General features: G+C 37.4%; 1 protein-coding gene across 3 annotated transcripts in view; it reads right to left on the reverse strand.

The window, feature by feature from the left end:
• The window catches only part of LOC117014785 (synaptotagmin-14), a 226,261-nt gene extending 206,814 nt beyond the window's left edge, over positions 1-19,447 (reverse strand). For all 3 annotated transcript variants that reach the window (XM_033092992.1, XM_033092994.1, XM_033092993.1), the window contains exons 1-2: positions 19,335-19,447; positions 9,687-9,734 (exon numbers count right to left, since the gene is read on the reverse strand). In XM_033092992.1, the coding sequence (XP_032948883.1) occupies positions 9,687-9,734; positions 19,335-19,347 (61 nt within the window). In that variant the 5' untranslated portion in view covers positions 19,348-19,447. The remainder of the gene's footprint in view (positions 1-9,686; positions 9,735-19,334) is intronic.
• Positions 19,448-19,648: the final 201 nt, after the last annotated feature.

The raw sequence follows: 19,648 nt of genomic DNA on the forward strand, positions 1-19,648 counted from the left end.
GGTAGTTGGCACCCCAACCCCCATTGTTGTTCAAGGATCAACTGTACTAAGTAAATTCAATTCAGTAAGAAAATATAGACAAATTATATAGAAAATACCATACAGACAGAAAGAGGGAGTCCTATATCATAAAACTAGACACCACCTTTCAGGTTAATATGACTTGGACATATTAACCATTCACACACATAACAAATTTTAGATGGATTAATGACTTACTATGACTTTAGGGTTCAAAGGCAAGACTTCAAACTTTTTAAAATAACATACTGCTATTTCCCCAAGAAGTCTCAAAGAGTGAGAGTAAGAGAGACAAAAGAAAAAGAAAAAAAAACTACTTAAAAGTCAGACTAAACTAATATTAAAACTTTTGTTCATCAAAACACTACTGACACTTCTGAGTATTTGAAGAAAACAGAAGCCATGTAAGCTCCATGCCTCCCAACCTTTCCTCTCAAAACTGTACAAAACAAGAAGGAAAAGGTAAATCTACATAAAACTATTTCTTCAGAATAACTTAAGTACAGAGAATGCTGAAATTTCAAAGTAATTGTTAGTAAATGAACAAAACTTCCTAATTGTAGGGCACAATCTCTCATGCTCCCACCCAATCCAACCCCACTGAAAGGTTTGGTCGCCAACACAGGAATACAAAAGGCTAAGAAGACAGAAGAAAGAAAATAGCAAGGGGTCCAAAGGTTGATCTGAAACTACCGTCAGAAAGGTAAGTCCACCCTAAATCTGAAAATATTAAAAAATAAATAAACGAGATTAGAAAACAGGGAAGGAACTTAGAAGTACATATGAGTTAAAGAGGTAAGCATGATTTAAAGGGATAGTTGAACAGTCTTTGTAACTCATAGTTTCTGGAGAAGAAAAAAGTGAAGGAAGGAGGAGGTCTTTTTGCAATTGGGTAGAGAAGGGGAAAAAAGCAAAATGGGATAGAGTCCTGCATGACAAAAGAGAATCACAGGACTGACAAAACATAATACAACCCAAACCCCTATTTCCATGTCACCCTCCTCTTCGACCTAGCCTGAAATTCTCTCACTGAAGTCACACCTTTAAGTTACACAACTCCATCTAGAGAGAATTTATCTAGATGATCACCATTAAAATAAATGGAACATGTAAAACTAAGGAGAGGTGGGCATATTGTATTAGGGGGATTAACTGATAAATGAGAGAATGTAGCTCACTGTACTTCTGGGCTCACTGGCTCATTAACATTTCCCAGCTTGTTTCGAAGTTAGAGGTGGCCATGTGACTGAATTATCAACATGGGATATGAATCTTAGGCGATGTGCATTGCATCCAGGCCCAGCCCATAATAATCTCCTAGGCACAATCGTCCTCCCCTCTTGTGCACCCCCTGCTTGATGCAGACGAACCCAGCAACCTCTGAAGCCACACACTGAGGATGCCAGAGTCACAAGACAGAAGGAGCCTGGGTCCCTGCTGCGCTGCCATGTGGCAATTGGACACATCAGATTTGAGCTTCAGCCCAGTGAGAAAGAAACCTTTACCTTGTTTGGGGTTTGCCTGGTACAGCAGCTAACAGTATCTTAAGTAATACAATATGCTGGCTAATTATTTCCTTGGGAAGCAGGAAAACTTAATGATACAATATAGAAAAGGTATACATCAGTATGAGAAGAAGGGTGGTGGCAGAAGTAGAATCTGAATGACAGAGAAATCGACATGGATTCTGAACCCGGTTAATGAGGAGCTGAGGTGGGTGCCTGAAATTGATCAGTAAAGAGAGAGGATATTTTAAAAGGAGAGGTGAAAATTGTACAAAAAAGGGAATATAAGTATTGTACAATATGTCTTTACTGCAAACAATACTAATCATAAAAATTTAAATTCTGAACATTGACATAACCAAAACTGAAATACAACTATCCTAGGGAAATGGGATATGGACAAATGCATGGGGAGGACGAAATAAAGTTTTATTATTTTAATAATTAACATTATTAAATTTTATTATTTACTTTTATCGATTGGCACAACAAATGTGCTGATATCTATTTCATATGTTATTAACTAGTTTAATCTTCACAACACATGAGGAAGACATTACTGTTATCCCATTCTATGGATGAGAACAGAAGGGCTCGGTAACCTGCCCAAAGTCACACAGTCAATAAGTGACAGAAAGCCAGTATTAGAATCCTGCAATCGTGTCTCCAGAACCACATACCTAACCACTACGCTAATCTGCTAGAACTCTTCACCTACTATAGCAGGAAAGCAACAGATTGAAAAATAGTTTCAAAATCAAGAAGGAGCAGAGCAGCTTTATTTAGAATATGAAGGTAAGCAGAAAGAAAGACAGCTAACAGGGTAGAAAGGCTTTGCCTCTGGAGAACGGGAATGGTAGGAAGAATGGAAGGCAAGGGAAAGCTCTTATAAACTACGTTAAGTATTACTCTGGTTTAAAAATCAGACCTGCTTTTAAAGAAAAGAGATAATTAAAACAAACGTTACTTACATCATAATTTTGCTTGAGTGTGGACCTTCTACAACTTCACTTTTAAAAGTGGATCTAGTGACAAACCAACACCACAGCTTCCTATACCATTTCTATTCTCTTAGTACACAAACTATATAGCTTCTTATCTTGCCTAGTTTCTGTATTAAAATCAACTGAGAACACTTATTCTTGCAAGACGTTTTTAGATGAGAAAGTCAGTGAAAACTCAATTATCCCTAGCAGAATGCAAGACAACCATTAACTATCTTTTTAAAATTAATTCCAAAGATAATAAATTCATTGAGATAAACTATTCATCTTCAACAACTACAACATAAATTATCTTTTAATTTGTACATGTAAATCTATATTCATGTTAACGCTGTACTTGGTCACCTCTTTTCTACCGAGCACACTTCCTGGGTGATCTCAACTAGTCTCACGGCTTTAAGTATGATAAACCCACAGCCTTGTATCTCCCCCCCTGACCTTTCCCCTGAATTACAAACTTAGATATCCAACTAACTGCCTTCCTGACATCTTCAATAAATAGGTATCTCAAAGTCAACACGTCCAAAACAGAGGACCCGATTTCTATGCACCATCACTCCAGCTCCCCCAGCTCTTCCCCGTCTTTCCCATCTCAATAAGCACCACCATTCAGAAGTGACACCAAAACCTAAGAGTCTGCCTCTCTTTCCCTTTCACCCCCTCCCCAGCATTAATCCATCTTCAAGTTTTGTCAATTCTACCTATAAAATATACCCTAAATCTAAGCACTTCTCAATTCTTCACTACTAACACCGCAACCCAAGCCCCCTCATTTCTCGCCTAGACTACTTAAACCGCTCCCTAACTGGTCTCCTTACTTCCACTTGAAACCTCTTGCAGATCATATATTACCAGCATACCACATCATTCCCCTGCTTAAAACCCTCTTTTAGCATCCCATTGTGTTTAGAACTAAGCACAAACCGCTTACCACGGCCTGTAAGCCCATACTGATCTGGGCAGGACCTACCGTCCCCACCTCATTTTGTGAGACTCCTCACACTCATTTACTACTTCCTCAGCCATACTTCTTTCAGCATCTTGGACAGGACAAGCCTCGTTCCAACCTCAGAGCCTTTGCAGTGCCCTCTTCTGTAACTATGACCTTCCCTGATCTTCACATTCTAGCTCCTTCTAATCATGCCGATAACAGCTTCAATGTTAGCCTCAACGAGGCTTTACCTACCTGATTATTCTATCTGAACTCCCTCTCTCTCCTCTCCTGCCCTCTTTTACACGCATGCACAAGCCCTCTCTTTCTTACACACACACACACACACACACACACACACACACGATTGGGTTTTATTGTATTCATAGCATTTATGGTTATCTAGGATTATGCTATTTGTTTATTGTCAGCCCGAAGAATATCAGCTACCTGAAAGCAGGTAAGTTGTCTTATTCACCCCAATATCTCCAGTACCTAGAACACTGCCTAGCACTTAACCATTTGCTGAATAGATTAAATATACAAGAATATACAGACACACAAGAGAAAGGTAACCAAGAAATTCATTCCCCTGTCTACATAACCAGTAGGCATTCTATAGGCTTTTTGGTTTCCATCCACTACACAAAGAGATGGCTGGCTACCTCTGAACTGGCTCCCTGCCGGCCACTGCTGCCTCTTGCAGCACTACAACCCATAAACCCCACCACCCCTTCCACCAAAGAGTAAAATGTTACTGGAGGGTAGAAGATACAATAATATGCCATAGAAGCCAACTTAAAAAAAGGAAAGCAAGATTTGGAAAAAAAAAAAAAGAAGAAGAAGAAAGAAAGAAAGGCCAGCCCCTACCTGCAACTGTAGGGTCTTAGACTTAGAGGTTGTTGAGAAAGGGTTGGAGAGGTTACAATATCACACAACCAATAGGACCCCATGCCTAATACAGCCTTTCTCTTCAAACTTTAGACTCCCTTTTTCACCCCAGGACAAGAAAGAGATCAGAATACCCAGGAGGGTTTGGATCTCCTCTGTACTTGGAAAAAAAAGACTCGCAGGAAATGCAACTCGCAGGAAAACGACAGTACAGATGCAATGTGTCTTAGTGTCCTCTATTTAGAATGACCTTGGCATCTAAAACTTGCCCTTCTGGACACTGTCCCATACTGTCCCACTTCTGCTTTTCACCCACCTAACATAATGTCCTATGTATCATGCCTTCAGGTCCCTAATTTCCCACTTCCCACAATGAAAGTAAAATAATCTGATATACTATGCTAATGTATTTCAATGAAAATGTTAGAGGACGAAGGAATAACTCCCCACCTTCTCTTCCCACGTAATGTGTTTTTAAATGAATTTCTAAAGATTAGATAGATCCTAATTGTAGCAAATGTCAAGGGATAGAAACCATGGAACACTGACAGGAAAGACATTTCAGAAGAAGCAAGTTCTTTCACTGTCCTTCAAATCATACTATGCAAACATTTGTATACTCTATAAGCAGAGGGTAAAGAGATACTTAACCTCACATATAAGAGAAATGAAAATCTGAATGACACCAAACTACAATTTTTTATTTGCCAGATTACAAAAAAATTCGAAAGGTTAAGATACACTTTGTTGGCAGAGCTGTGGATTCATAGGTTTCTGGTGGCAATGCAAAATACGTAAGAACAGGAATTTTGCAATTTCTAATACAAAAATGTAAGAATTTCATTGACTCAGCAACCCACTTTTCAGAATCTACCTAAAAATAGACCACTAATAACGCATGCATAAAGGTATTCGTCGCAGCATTATTTTAATAGCAAAAAATTTAAAACAAAGCAATTTCCATTGGTAGGAAATTACTTGAACAAATTATGGTATGTTCACATAATGGAGTACAATTCAGCCAAAAAAAGACTGAGAGACATCTCTACCTATTTATTTGAATTTAACTCTAGGATATACAATTAGGTTTTTTTTGTTTTTGTTTTTTTAAAAAAAAGGCAAGATACAAAATAATATGTAGTATTTCACCTTTTGTAGAAAGAAGGAGAAATATGAATATACATACGAGGTCTGACAATTAGGTTAATGAACTCATCCTAGAAAAAGTGCTACATATCTCACTGCTGAATATCACTATGGTCACCTTCGAAGTACTCCCCTTGGGAAGTTATGCACTGATGCCAGCGCCTAGTCGACCCTTCAAAGCAATTTTGGAACTCTTTCTGGAATGGCCATCAGAGCTGTTGTCGTATTACCCTTGATGTCCTGAATGTCATCAAAATATCTTCCTTTCAGTATTTCCTTTATTTTCAGGTAAAGAAAGAACTCATTGGGAGCCAGATCAGGTGAGTAGGGAGGGTGTTCCAATACAGTTATTTGTTTACTGGCTAAAAACTCCCTCACAGACAGTGCTGTGTGAGCTGGTGCATTGTCATGATGCAAGAGCCATGAATTGTTGGTGAAAAGTTCAGGTTGTTTTCATCTAACTTTCTCATGCAGCCTTTTCAGCACTTCCAAATAGTAAACTGGGTTAACTGTTTGTCCAGTTGATACAAATTCATCATGAATAATCCCTCTGATATCAAAAAAGGTTAGTAACATAGTTTTGACTCTTGCTTTGGACTAACGGAACTTTTTTGGTTGTGGACAATTGGCTGACTTCCATTGTGCACTTTGACGCTTTGTCTCAGGGTCCTATTGGTACACCCATGTTTCATCACCAGTGATAACATGGCCCAAAATATCATCTTGCCTCTCCAAAAGGTCTTGGCAAACTTTGACTCTCCTTTGCTTTTGTTCACTGGTGAGCTCCTTTGGGACTATTTTCGCACACACCTTTCTCTTGCCAAGATTTTCAGTTAAGCTTTTCCTGTCTCTATCGATGTTTACTAGGTCTGCTATGCTTCTCATGGTCAGCCGATGATTCTGACTCACAATTCGATAAATTTTTGCAATGTTTTCATCAGTTCTGCTCGTTACTAGCCACCCTGACCTTTCTTCATCAGTGAGTGTCACATTCTCTCCCCTCAGAAAAATGTTTAATCCATTTGTATGTACACTGCCATTTTCTTCGTGGCATTATCCCCATAAATTTGGACTCACATATCCCTGATTTCACTTCCACTCTTGCCAAGTTTAACAAGAAATTCAATAGCTGTTCATTGCTCTAATTCAAGCTCAGACATTATGGAGACAGTACACAAAAACACGCAAAAACAAAAATGAACGCCACTCAGCAAGGCACCACCACACGTCGACACGAACACAGCTGTGAGACACTGATACACCAAGGTTACGAAACCTTACACAGCTGTTCATACAGTGTGCCAGTGTAAGCATATGGTGACAAGTTCGCTCTTAATTGTCAGACCTCATATTCATATATATTATATATTTCTCATATATATACTTATATATTTTTTTCTAAATTATGTATAAACATTAAACCAATCCAGAATGTTGGACATTCTAAAATCTACCAGATTGGTAGCCAGACAACCTTTTGCTACTGCCTCAAAATAAAAAAAAAGGTCCTAATATTCAGTGACACAGAGAGCTCTCTGAAGAGATTAGACATGTGACTCAGCCATCTCAGCAGAAGCCAAAAACAGAGATGGAATTATCTAGGAAAGCCCTGTGGAGAAGCATCTTGTCTAATGGACTCAATCCCCATCACATACTGAGAAGACTCACAAGAATCCTTTTTGAGAATATTATACCAGCAGAAACACTGCCAGCTTGTACTGAAAGGGATGAGAGAGGATAAAATGAAAGAAGACCGACAGACTATCAAAATTCTACTGGCAGGAAACAGGCTGAGAAAAACTACTTAGGTGCAAATATAACCACCTTTCATGAGAAAGGAAGGATGGCTCTAAGGGTAGTTCTAAACCCTGAGGATGGAGCCTCAGAAATCAGGGCCAAGTGCCACAGAGTACAATTTCCAGGCCGTGAAAGCTAGCAGATTTTTCCCAGTTGGATTCCAAAATTACTTGGAACCAGTGACTCCTTCCTTCCTTCCATTTTCTCACTTTGGGCATGAAAATATCTGTAATTGTTAACATATGCCTGTTCCATCATTGTATTTTGAGGGCAGGTAACTTGTTTCCTAGTTTCACAGGTCTTCAGATGGAGAGGAATTTTGAAATCAGGATGGATCATATGAGTTTCACCTGTACTTGATGTAAATGATTTAGACGATGAGACTTCCAGATGGTATTTAGATGACATTTTGGACTTGGAGTTGATGCTATAAAGCTTTGTAGATCAGGGTAAGGAACTTTTATTTTATTCCAGGCATGATGGGAATCCACAACAGAATTCCAACCAGCAAAGAGACATCACCATTTAAAATGATCATTGGTAAGGACTGTAAGGAGAGAAGAGTAGAAGTAGGGAAACCAGTTAGAAAACTATTACAGTAGTATAGGCAAGAGAAGATAAGGACCCAAACTACAATGTTAACAGCAGGAAGGAAAAAAGAGGATACATTAAAATATACTTTGTAGGTAGAGCTGACAAAATTTGCTAATAAACTAAATGTGGAAGATAAAGAGAATGACAGTAATATAGGACTTGGGCGACTGAGTATATTCTATTTACTAGCTGAGATGGTGAAAACTGAGGGAGGTATAGGCTCATGCGAAGAAATAAAGACTTGCATTTTAGTCATGCCAAGTTGTTATTTTCACAGATATCCAGACAGAAATATCAAGTAGTTTGAATTAAGAGCAGAGAGTTCAAGGACAGCTCAAAGCTGGATTTATAAATTGGGTGGCATTTAAAACAACAGAACTAGACAAAATCAAATACAGGGGAAAGATGGAAAAATAAAACAAACCCAAAACCAAACTCTGGTACGTTACAATATTCAGAGGACTGACAGAGTAGTGAAGCCAACAAAGGAGACGAAGAAAGAAGTTTTAGTGAGACAGGTAATAACTATAAAATTATTTAAAACATTTTTATTAATTCCAGATTAATATATTATAGAAGATTAAAAATGGTTACATAAAGGAAAAAAACTGTATAAATGTGTGCCTCTCTGTCCCATTTTAGATAAGAAGAACAAATCAACAATGATTATAGCATGAAAATCACAATCCTAAATTTGAGATTTCAGGGAACTGATTTCAGTTTTCTCCTTTGTGGTACTACAGAAAAGGTACATAGATAAACTACACTTTACTAAAGAAAAGAGACTGTTTTTAAATGAACAACAATTACAAACAGTGACATAGATAAACTAGTCTGACCACGTCAAATTCACCTAAAAAGGATTGCATTATTTTTTTTGACACTGAAGAAGCTGAGGCTTTTCAGACCTATTGAAGACTTACTGAAAATATGCTGACATTTCCATGGCATGCCAATCACACTCACGTACCACATCTACTGACACTGTCTCAAACCTCCTTAGGATAAAATATTAGGAAGGGAGTGCAGCTAGTTGGCCAGACACAGGAGGGTCAAGTCAGTTTTCAAGAAAGATGCAAGAAAAAGAACGTTCCCCAAGTTAAAGAGAAAAAAGTACTCAATTTACAAGGATTTCTTCCCCATCCTCCCCAGGTGTATCTTTTCCTTACTTCACACCATTTCATAGATGTGATTACTTATGAGTGTGGGGACTCTCCCAAGTTTCTCCTGATTCTTCCAAATAAAGAGAATACCTGATTCCTTGCCTCCCACCTAGTAACTGCATTACCTTTCCTGGGGCCACCTTGTTGAACCACCCAGATGTCAGGTGGCTCCTTCTAAGGAAGCATAGACAGTTGTTGGTGTCAAAAGATGTTGTGGTCTTTGGACACGTTCCCGATTTGAATTTCAACCAACTCCTCACATCTCTCTGATGGGGTACAGTAATAGAACAGAAGTCAATGGGAGATCAGCATGCACTCAGATTCCAGATTCTGAAAGGGAACAAAAATCAAACCCTCCATTCTTTGCCTCTTCACCATGTCTAATAACCAATATGCTAGAAACCAGGCATTATCAGCCCATCAAAACGAAATATATAGTAACAACTCTCCATAACCACATAAGAAGCAATATGCACTTTACGGATGCTTAAATCTATAACACAAATAATAAATATTAATGTTCATTACATTTCATAATTTATAAGTCCAAATTATCTGCCATATTACTAAAATTTATCATACATTGTTAAGTGTTCATTTTGTATTTAAATATCCACACAGAGCATTGACTTACCTTTTCTAATACAGATAAGTTCATGTACTCCACAGGTTCTTTCTCCACCTGTAAAAAAAAAAAGAAAAATTTTGTTAAAGATTAAAAACAAAAAATAACCTGAGTTTGACTGTTACAAAGAACACTTTGAAATCAGCTTCTAGAAATTACCTCAAGAAAAAAGTTTCCTAATTCTTCTCTTTAAACTTAACTAGTATATGAATATGGTAACCTGATATTCAGAATTTTCCTGAAGCCATAAATTAAGATCTTACAAAGTCTTGGAGTGAAGAAGCTTTGTTCAAGTATTTATTTTAAATGGCAAGCTTCTCAAGAGCAGAAAGCATATCATCAGTTCCTAAGCAGCTCTTCACATCATCTAGAAGGGAGCACTGCAAGGGTGGACCCACTTTTGTATCTGAGCCTTAACATATACAGATAAGTTATTATGGAAGGGTCAACTCTCTTATAAAAACACTAGTTATAATTTATCACATACTCATACACCCATACTGCATAAAATGCAATGTGATCCTTTCCCCATTCTCTAGCAACCCACTATTATAAGTCTAAAATAAGACAAATTTTATAGATAATATGATAAATAAATTTAACCAAAAGTTATTTTATCATAATTATCAAAAATTACTTTATAATAAGAGTAATATTATTTATTAGTTACTACAAAGATACTTCCTTCACCCTGAAACATAGTGCCACTACTTTAAATGAATACAAGCTGAATAAAATTTTGTATTGTTCTATATATTCATGACCTTATAATTCTACTGTAAATTGTTTAAACTTTGAATAATAAAAATATTAAATAATTTAATCATCTTGCTTATTAGAAAGCTCATTATGAACAGTTAAGTTATAAGAAATAGAAATATCTTACAGCAATGAGAAATAAAAACCATGATAGCCACTAAAAAAAAAAAAAAAAAAAAGTAGGTCATCCAGGAAGCAAACTAAAAAACTAGAAAACAGTACTTCTATCACTAAAGTAGGTTAGATCTACATTCTAACTTGGTTGTAACAGTGCCATTGTGTCTTTATTATCAACATTACAGACTAATTACTGGTTACCAGGGATACAAACTTGGCAAGAAGCACCTAACTTAGCTATGATTATAAAATAATTACTATGCAGCAAACCTCAGCGTGTAAATACAGTGAGACCTTATTAATTGTAAAATTACCAATGAGCAACCATTCATCTTGCTGAAGGGCTAGAATGAACTATACTTATATACCACATACCATTAAAATGGAGAAGACACAAATGACTGGAAGGAGAATATTTACCGAATTATAAAAAGAAACTATTTTCAAGAAATGAATGAATTAGCTGAGTCATGTAATAACAATAACACAACAATAATGTGTATTGATGCTATCACTAATATCTGCATACGCTTAGAAGCATTTCTCACATAGTCATTAAGGCCTGTTCTCTAGAAGGAACACTTGTAGCTTAGTTTGATTTATGCATTTAATTCATGTAACAAGACTGCAGTTTTTAAAGCCTGTAATTAAAACTAGATTTTCCCCCACATTTAACATAAATTGGTTAGGTTTCACTACATACATCTAATCTTAAACATAACTGCATAGTCTTTACAAGGCTTACTATTAACAGTAACAATAAAAATTATTATATTCTAAGATTTTTTTCAACACTGCAGAATGACAATGAAAGCTAACTCCCACTTTCAAAAGTATTCAATTTATCAAATGAAAGAACCGCATAAATAAGAAGCCCAATCAAATAATTACTGTTTTAATTTATAGTCAATTGGATACTTGTCAAATTTGCCAAAGTATGCATAAAAATCACATAACTAGAAAAAGCAGCAAGACAGTGCTCTACTATTCTTTATATTTGTTCTGAAAATTTCAAATAAGTGAGATTTCACTGATGTACATTTGGAACTCAAGAGCAATCACTATTATTACTGAAATGCAAAAGAATATTAAAGATAAATAAATGCCAGACAACAAAGTAAAATTTGGGGGGAAAAACCCTTACTTTTAAAAGTACAAAAAAATCCCACAAAAAGTTAAATAAACTTCGTTATAGTATCAAACACTGAAATCAATATTCCTTTTATCCCCAATCCTATCTAAGACCAAAAAGAATAGAAGGAAAAATATATGCATTCTATATGTTAAACGTGTATGTTTTAATGTATATGTTTGGGAGTCAAAAGACTGAAATACTTTTTCAATCAGTGATACAGTGAACTTTGTACAAATGCTTTTTTTTAAATCTCTAAATCTGAAAAGTTTCCAAGAAAAATATTTTCTATTAATGTTGCCAACTGCCCCCAACCAACTTAACCCATTTAGACTAGTCAGTAATATCTGGACATTTTTTAGTTTTGTCCCTAATTAAGACTTTCAAGGAATAATAACCAAACTTAGTTAATTGAAAAAAACAGTGTTGTAGAAAGATCATGGTTTTCTTCAATTTTAGAGTCATGTTACTTAATCTTTGGAGTAAGAATAAATAAAAATAACTAAGTCATTTGTAAAGTCGTAATAATAACCACCTCAGGATAGAAAACAGTTTTCATCCTATATACCAATTCTGTAAAAGTAGCTGCTAGAGTGGGGTGGAGAGCAATGTTGAGAAGGCTTCTGAAACCAAGTTCAAAACAGGTAGGAAAAAACATACTTTAACAAAGCAGATGTCTGCTCCAGTCAAGCAAGGGAGACATAGGGTCGTCCATTTGCTATCCCACATCTGAGATGATGGACAGATGAAGCCTGGCCCATGGTGAGCACCCAAAATATGTGAATGTCATTTGTATTCCTCACCAAGTAGAACACAAAATTCAATAAAAATTTAGATTTATACCCTGGAAACAGAGAAGACTCCATATGTTTTGTTCTCTTCTACAGCATCATGCATCACTTTATTTCAAACATTCTTCCATGTAAATATTCCAAAATAAATGTTAATCTTTTCACATTTCTTAATTTGTCCTCTTTTTAGATGTTTTCTTAAGAAAAAACTTTCAGGTTTCCAACTGTCTGGGAGTTATCCTCCCAAATTGGAATTCCTCTATTTTTTGTTGTTACTCTGCAATTACTGTAGAGTTAAAATAGTCTGAATTAGTTTTTTCTATATTTGCTTTTACAAACTCATTTTCCACATAATATTCTTATCCAATAACCTAAATTCTGAGACACATACCGCCATTCCAGCATCACATAGAATAACCAACTATATTTCTTTTCAGAACAATATCTTAGAGTACTTTATAATTTGCAAAGCATACTAAATGCTCTCTTTGATCCTTAAGTACCTCTTTTGATCCATTTACATTCCTATGAATTTATTTAATTTTTTCTAAGAGGTGTAAGTTTTATCAGATAAAAGTAAATTTACTGTTCACAAATGTCATCAATTTTTCCCACTTTTGAGCCACTTTTTAATTCAGTATTTTAATTAATTATGTTTTTGACTGTTGGAAGCTCATTAATACCATAAAACCTTGAATAAACAGAGGGTGCCAAAAAAAATGTATACACATTTTAAGAAAGGAAAACTGTATTAAAATTGTAATTCTCAATATATACCGATAACAAAAGATGAATACAAGTCACGTTTGACCTCTGCAATTACAAGAGGTGCTCAAAGTGGTTACCATCAGCATCCAGACACTTCTGATTACGGCGAACTACTGCTGGAGAAATGTTGACCAAAGTGCCCATTTGTATATATTTTTTTGGCACCCCCGGTATATGCTCACAAAAAGGTGTTCTACTTAATTTTCTAGAGAACTGAGAACACGTTTTTGCCTTTATTACTGCACGAGACCATTTTTTAAAGCTACTAATATATATTACTGCATTAGTAAGTTTACAATACTGAAGATAATTTAATATTTCATTAAAATCCTCTACTTGATGACTCACAATATTACTGTAGATATTAATTCTAAGACAGCCCTCAAAGTGTGAAAATAAGAAACTGTTTTGAATATACATATGGATCCTAGAAGTTTGTTTTTAAATAAATTCCTAGTATCAGCATGCTGTTTTTATCACTATTTTCTCCTTCCAAAATATGGTAAGTCAAGGGTTCCAACTGGTCAGGTTTCAATTAAGATTTTACTACGTGTACATACAATATATGCATATAGCCGGCAGCCAGCTTGAGCGGCCGACAGCCATCGTGAGCAGCCGGCAGCTGGCAAGAGCTGCCATGAGCAGCCGTGAGCAGCCGACCAACGACTGAGGGGAGCGCAAGGCTCATCACACCAGCATGGGCCAGGGAGTGTGTCCTACACAACTAGACTGAGAAACAACGGCTTGAACCGGAGTGGGGTGGGGGAGGCGGAAAAAAGGGGGGGGGAGTATATGCATAAAATCATTTCACTCAAAATCTTGTAATGCTTTATTTATAGTAGTTTGTCCAATCTTACGTTACCCTATACAGGCATTTTCATGTTAGGTATTAACTGGTTAGGATTTGCAGGGGAAAGAATGAAGTCAGCTATATGGAAATCAAATCCATAAAGCCAATCTACTATACTACTATACATATGCTATGTAGAAACGTTGTAATCGTTACAAAGGAAGCAATAATGCAAATAGTATTACTCAACAAATTGTATAAATAAATTAATATGTGGCTCTCTTCGGTTTTCACACTGGCATACACTGTTGCATGCTAATACTACCTAAAACAACAAAAAAATGAAATACAACGGTTTCTCCAGTATTCCCTACTTTTTTCTAATTTTGCTTAGTGAATTAGAAAAGGAACCTTAAATGAACTGTAAATTACTCAAAAGTACTTGCAGAGGTCTCTGAACAAATCTACCTGATATCCATGTCTTAAATCTATGTGAAATATTAGAAATTTTATTCCTGCTGAAAGTCAAAGTACCCCTCGTAGAAACATCACTGATTAAACTGAACTGTAGATCCTCCAAAAATAAACTGTTCAATAAATGTCCTCACTCTGCCACAGAGTGGATTTGATTTCCATATAGCTGACTTCATTCTTTCCCCTGCAAATCCTAACCAGTTAACACCTAACATGAATGTGGATGGGTGTGACGCTCTAATTATATTATCCCGTTACCTTGTAATGATCTCTCTCTAACAAAAACACAGAAAGCAGAAATGGAGTGTGACAGTCACCCTCAAGACCAATAATATAACAAGTTTGTATTGGTTTTTTTTTAATTTAATATTTCAAATGGCTTTTGGAAGTCCAAATTCTGACCTAGAAATCTTAGAATCACATCAAGTCTTCAAAAGCATCTCAGAATTATACTGATGATTTTAAAAATGTAATGTATGTGCAAGTGTGTGGTTAACTATAGGGTGCATTATGAATGAAAAGTGTATACACACAGAGACAGAGATTCTCTAATTACTCTTCTTCTACCGTTTTAAAAAAAAAATACCCCAGAAAGATTAAGTAGTTAAAATATAGAAAATTAACAATAAAGATGAATAATTTTACTTCAGCAAAACGTTTTTGCAAGGAGTCTTTTGATAGGCTTACGAAAGAGAGAAAAATGTGGACTAGATAAAGGAAGAGCAGAAGCTAGATCATTAAAGACCAGCTTTATCCTGAGGTTTTAAATAAGTTAGATTTGCATTTTACAAAGATAACCAACAATAGTTTAGAAAATGGATTGCAAGGAACCTTAAGATTGGCACTAAGAAGACAACCTAGAAAACGAATACAACTCCCTAACTAAGGGAATGAACTAAACTTTATAAATTAATTTGAGGTGTAGACTTGGCAAAACTTAGTGATCAACAACATGTGGAGAGATTCATTATAAGACAGGGTTGATTTCCAGATTTCTAACTCAGATGTCTGGTTACTGAAAAATGCCATTCAGATGGTAAATTTGCATGGAGTGGGGAGTACGGAGGCTGGATTTGGTGGCTGTGATGACAACTTTACTCTAGGACATTCTGAATGTTTTAAGCGAAACATTTTTGATTACTATGGGGCATCCAAGATATCTAGCTACTATCTGGAAATATAAACTCGGAAAATTCTGTGTACTTTTATTAATAGTGGACTTTTAATTTATTGTTCCAGAAAGCAGAACTAGGAAAAGCAGATAGATAGAAGTTACTGAATGGCAGATTTTTGGTCAAACCACCTCTGGTAAGTTGATGCAACTCACGTAGATAACGTACAGAACTCCATTATAACAATTCAAAACCCATCTGTTGTGTACATACTACATTCAGATGTAGTACAAAATCTAAGGAGTACAAAAACAAATAAGACCTTATCCCCTAGTAATTTACAGTCACACTGGGGAGACAAATTTATAAACAAGTTATTACAAAATTATTCAATGTGTGCAATTACAGTAGTATGTACAGAAAATGAAAATAGGGTTGAGAATGGAAACATAAAGAACATTAAGTTAGGAAGAAGAAGAGAAGACTGAGAAGTAATCAAGAGAGGAGAAAACTTCAAAAAACAGGAAATAGTCAACAATGTCAGTCTGACAGAAGTGAACATTGGAAGGGTTAATATGCTAGACAACAATTACAGGTCTTGACAGGCTAGGCTAGACCAATGATTCCCAACCGGGTATCACTAGACCTTTAAGGTAAAAATAAGGCTCTGTAAACTACTCTTATTATTTCAAAATGTTTTTTTTAAAAATGGTACCTTTCCCTAAGAGAGGACAAACTTCTTCACCTCTGACTAGAATTACATTAGCTCAGTATTGTAACACCATCCTACTTGTCTAAAGTACGGATTAGCGGTTACCTGCCTGATTGGTAAAAGACAACGAACACTTCTTGGTATTGTGAAAAAAGGGCTTTACCCAGAGGAGGAAATTAAAAGTAACCCTTAGTACTTAAAAGTCTAAACTCTTGGGCTAAAATGTTGGGCCAGAGCTAATAAGAGTACGCTTAACAGATAGAAATAATCTGTTTTACAATTCACAACACTGATTGGCTGTGTAAAGGACTGAAGACACATGTCTTGAAAGTAGTCCAGGTGAAAGAGACTCTGTGGTTTCAGTTGATTACAACTTCATCCTGAGCCAACATAAAGTTCTAAGAGGGCTATTCTAATATTAAGCTACAATAGGATTATGCACAAGTCAGGAAGTGATCTAAGTTTTAATGTAGGCTATTCAACAATACATCTGGAATGGAATACCATGTTCCAAACTTTAAAACATACAACCACAGGCCATCCAGAGGAAGAACTAGATATTCTGTCTAGAAAAGAAAATACTCAAGAGTTGTCTTCAAATGGTAGAAGGGATGTCACGTATGCTGAGAATAGTGGATTTGTAGTTTATTGTTCCAGAAAGCAGAACTAAGGTGAGCAGAGAGATAGCAGTTACTGAATGGCAGATTTTGGGTCAAACACAAAGACTATGAACTGTAAGAGTTATAGTTCCACACTGACATACACTGTTCAATGTTCACGGGCATATGAGTTCAATGAACTCATCATCACTGAATGTTTTTATACAAAAGAAAGATGATCTCTCTCGGTGTTCACAGTATAATGTAACTGCATGTTTAAAATTACGTCTGCCGGGGGCGCTGCCGGTTAGCTCAGTTGGTTAGAGCACGGTGCTCTTAACGAGGTTCAATCCCCACATGGGCCACTGTGAGCTGCGCCCTCCACAACCAGATTGAAACAACTACTTGACTTGGAGGTGATGGGTCCTGGAAAAACACACCTAAAATAAATAAAAGTTAAAAAAAAAATTACTTCTGCCTCACTAGAACATGTGCTCCTTGAGGGCAGGAATGTGGTCTCATTCATCCCCCCACTGCCTAGCACAGAACACTCAGTACAACTAGTGCTCAATAAGTCTATTGAATGAACAGGGGAATAAGGTAATTGGGTGTTTTAAGAACTACTTCATAGGGAAGAATGTTGAATGAGATGCCCCTTCGGGCCCCTAAAATTTTAAGATGTCCCTAATACAAAGTCCTCATCCAGAGCTTATTTTACTTCCTAACACAGCATAAAGTATATGTTTTAGTATGGAAAAGGCTGCAGTACAAATGCTTAAGTATGAAATTATTTACAAGAATACCTCAAACACAAAAGAATCTCTAGAATATGAGAATTTTAAAAATCTTGTTCTTTAAACATACAAACAGTAGCACACAGAGCAAAATGCCATCAGTTGATATGAAAACAGAATCAATTACATTTAACTGCCGGAGGAAAGAAGGGAAAGACTGAGAAAAAGAAGGAAAAATGCAAAATATTTTAAGAAATTACAAGTTATAGGATCATATCTGGATGTTATTTGGCTAATTCCTCCTCACCTTCTGCATAAACCTTTTTACCTTTATCACATAAAAAACTCCACCACAGTTTGGTTGTGGAAATAAAGTACAAAACATAAATCAGTGGATTTAGTTTCTCGATTTTTAACCTCTGGTAAAAAGTAGAGTAAGGAAAAGAGGTTGAAATTATTGCTCTGAATAACGGGAATATCAGGTTACAGGTAGCTCTTATTCCCTGGTGCTCTCCATCATTTTAGTTAACATAGGTATTTAAAACTGTCTGAATGTCCAATCAACCTCTTAAATAAATAAGATAAATGTAAACACACAGCTAAAGCAATTTTAGAGTCCACCGGATCCGACAAAAAGGAGCTCCCAAGATGTAGACTACTAGTGAGTGGTCACCTAGATGGGAAGTGCTATGAAAAGTTTTAAAGAATCACACATAAAATTTAGGCTAATAACGATATAGCTATAGGTCCTTTGCACATTTGTACTGCTGAACACACACACACACACAGACACACACACGCGGGGGCAATTCTACAAACTACTTGCACTGTCTCAGTTAATCTAAAAGATATTGGAAGGTGCTGCAGTCTAGACATGTGATATTAATTTTCACCATATCCTCCTTAAAAACAAAGCAAAATACAGACACTTCATTCCAGTTGCATGTTTTTGAAACAAGAAAAAAATACACTGTACTGCCAACCACCTTATCTAGTAACTTAATTTATTAAACTACTTTTTGAAATACGAGGACTAAATGGACTGAAATATAAACAGGATTATAAGAGTATTTTTTATAAAGATGTATTTACTTCTCTTTCGTAGAGAAAAAGCAGTTTTGAGTGTTGCAAGATAAAAAACACTTGAGGAGGAAATTAATCTTACCCCAAATTTCCTGGTCCCCTAAAACATCAAACAGAAGGGGAATGGACGGGAGTGCAGACTAACATCAGCTCCAGAGTGGGGACTAAGGAGGGTTAGGAACGGGACAGCAAAACTGGACTCCCAGTTTGGCAGGAAGGCGGGATTGCGGGAGGATGGTTTGCGGAGGTGAGGTCAATGGAAAGGGGTACAGCCCGCGGTCCCTGGCTCCCCCAGCACGTCCCGCGGGGTCTAGCAGACCGCACCGGAGCCCCACTCCGCGCCTCCAGGAGGAAGCAGAGGCCCCGACACTGTACCTGCCCGCCTGGCCACCGGTCCAGGCCGACGGAACCGCGGCGCCGCACCGCCCAGTCACCTCCCGAGACGCTGTCGGGACCCCTGCGCCTCCTCAGTCCGCTCCCCGCCCTCAGGAGAGCGCCACCGCCGCCGCGGGCCTCCGGGGCGCCCCCGAGTCCCAGTTCCCGGGGCGTTCCCCATCCTCCCTAACCGCGGCCGGCCTCCACTTACCTTCAATCGCCATGATGTGCTCGCCATGGACCGCACCAAATGGATAGCGGGGGCGGCGGGCTGGCGAGAGAGCAGAGGACGCGCGGAGGCCGCCAACGGGAGAGGCGGGGCCGGCCCCGCAATCTCCGGGTTGCGCGGCGTGGAAGGAGCCGCGGGCGAGGCGCGCTGGGGTGGGGCGGAGGAGGGGCTCCGAGCTCCGCCGGCGCGGGCCGCGGAAGAAATGGAACCTTCCGGGGCCGCCGCTGCTGCCGCCGGCACGTGATGCACCCCGCCCCCACCTGCCACCCCCACAGAGCCTCGCGCGGTGATTCAAA

Source organism: Rhinolophus ferrumequinum, chromosome 22 (assembly GCF_004115265.2).
Source record: "Rhinolophus ferrumequinum isolate MPI-CBG mRhiFer1 chromosome 22, mRhiFer1_v1.p, whole genome shotgun sequence".
NCBI classification, from domain to species: domain Eukaryota; kingdom Metazoa; phylum Chordata; class Mammalia; order Chiroptera; family Rhinolophidae; genus Rhinolophus; species Rhinolophus ferrumequinum.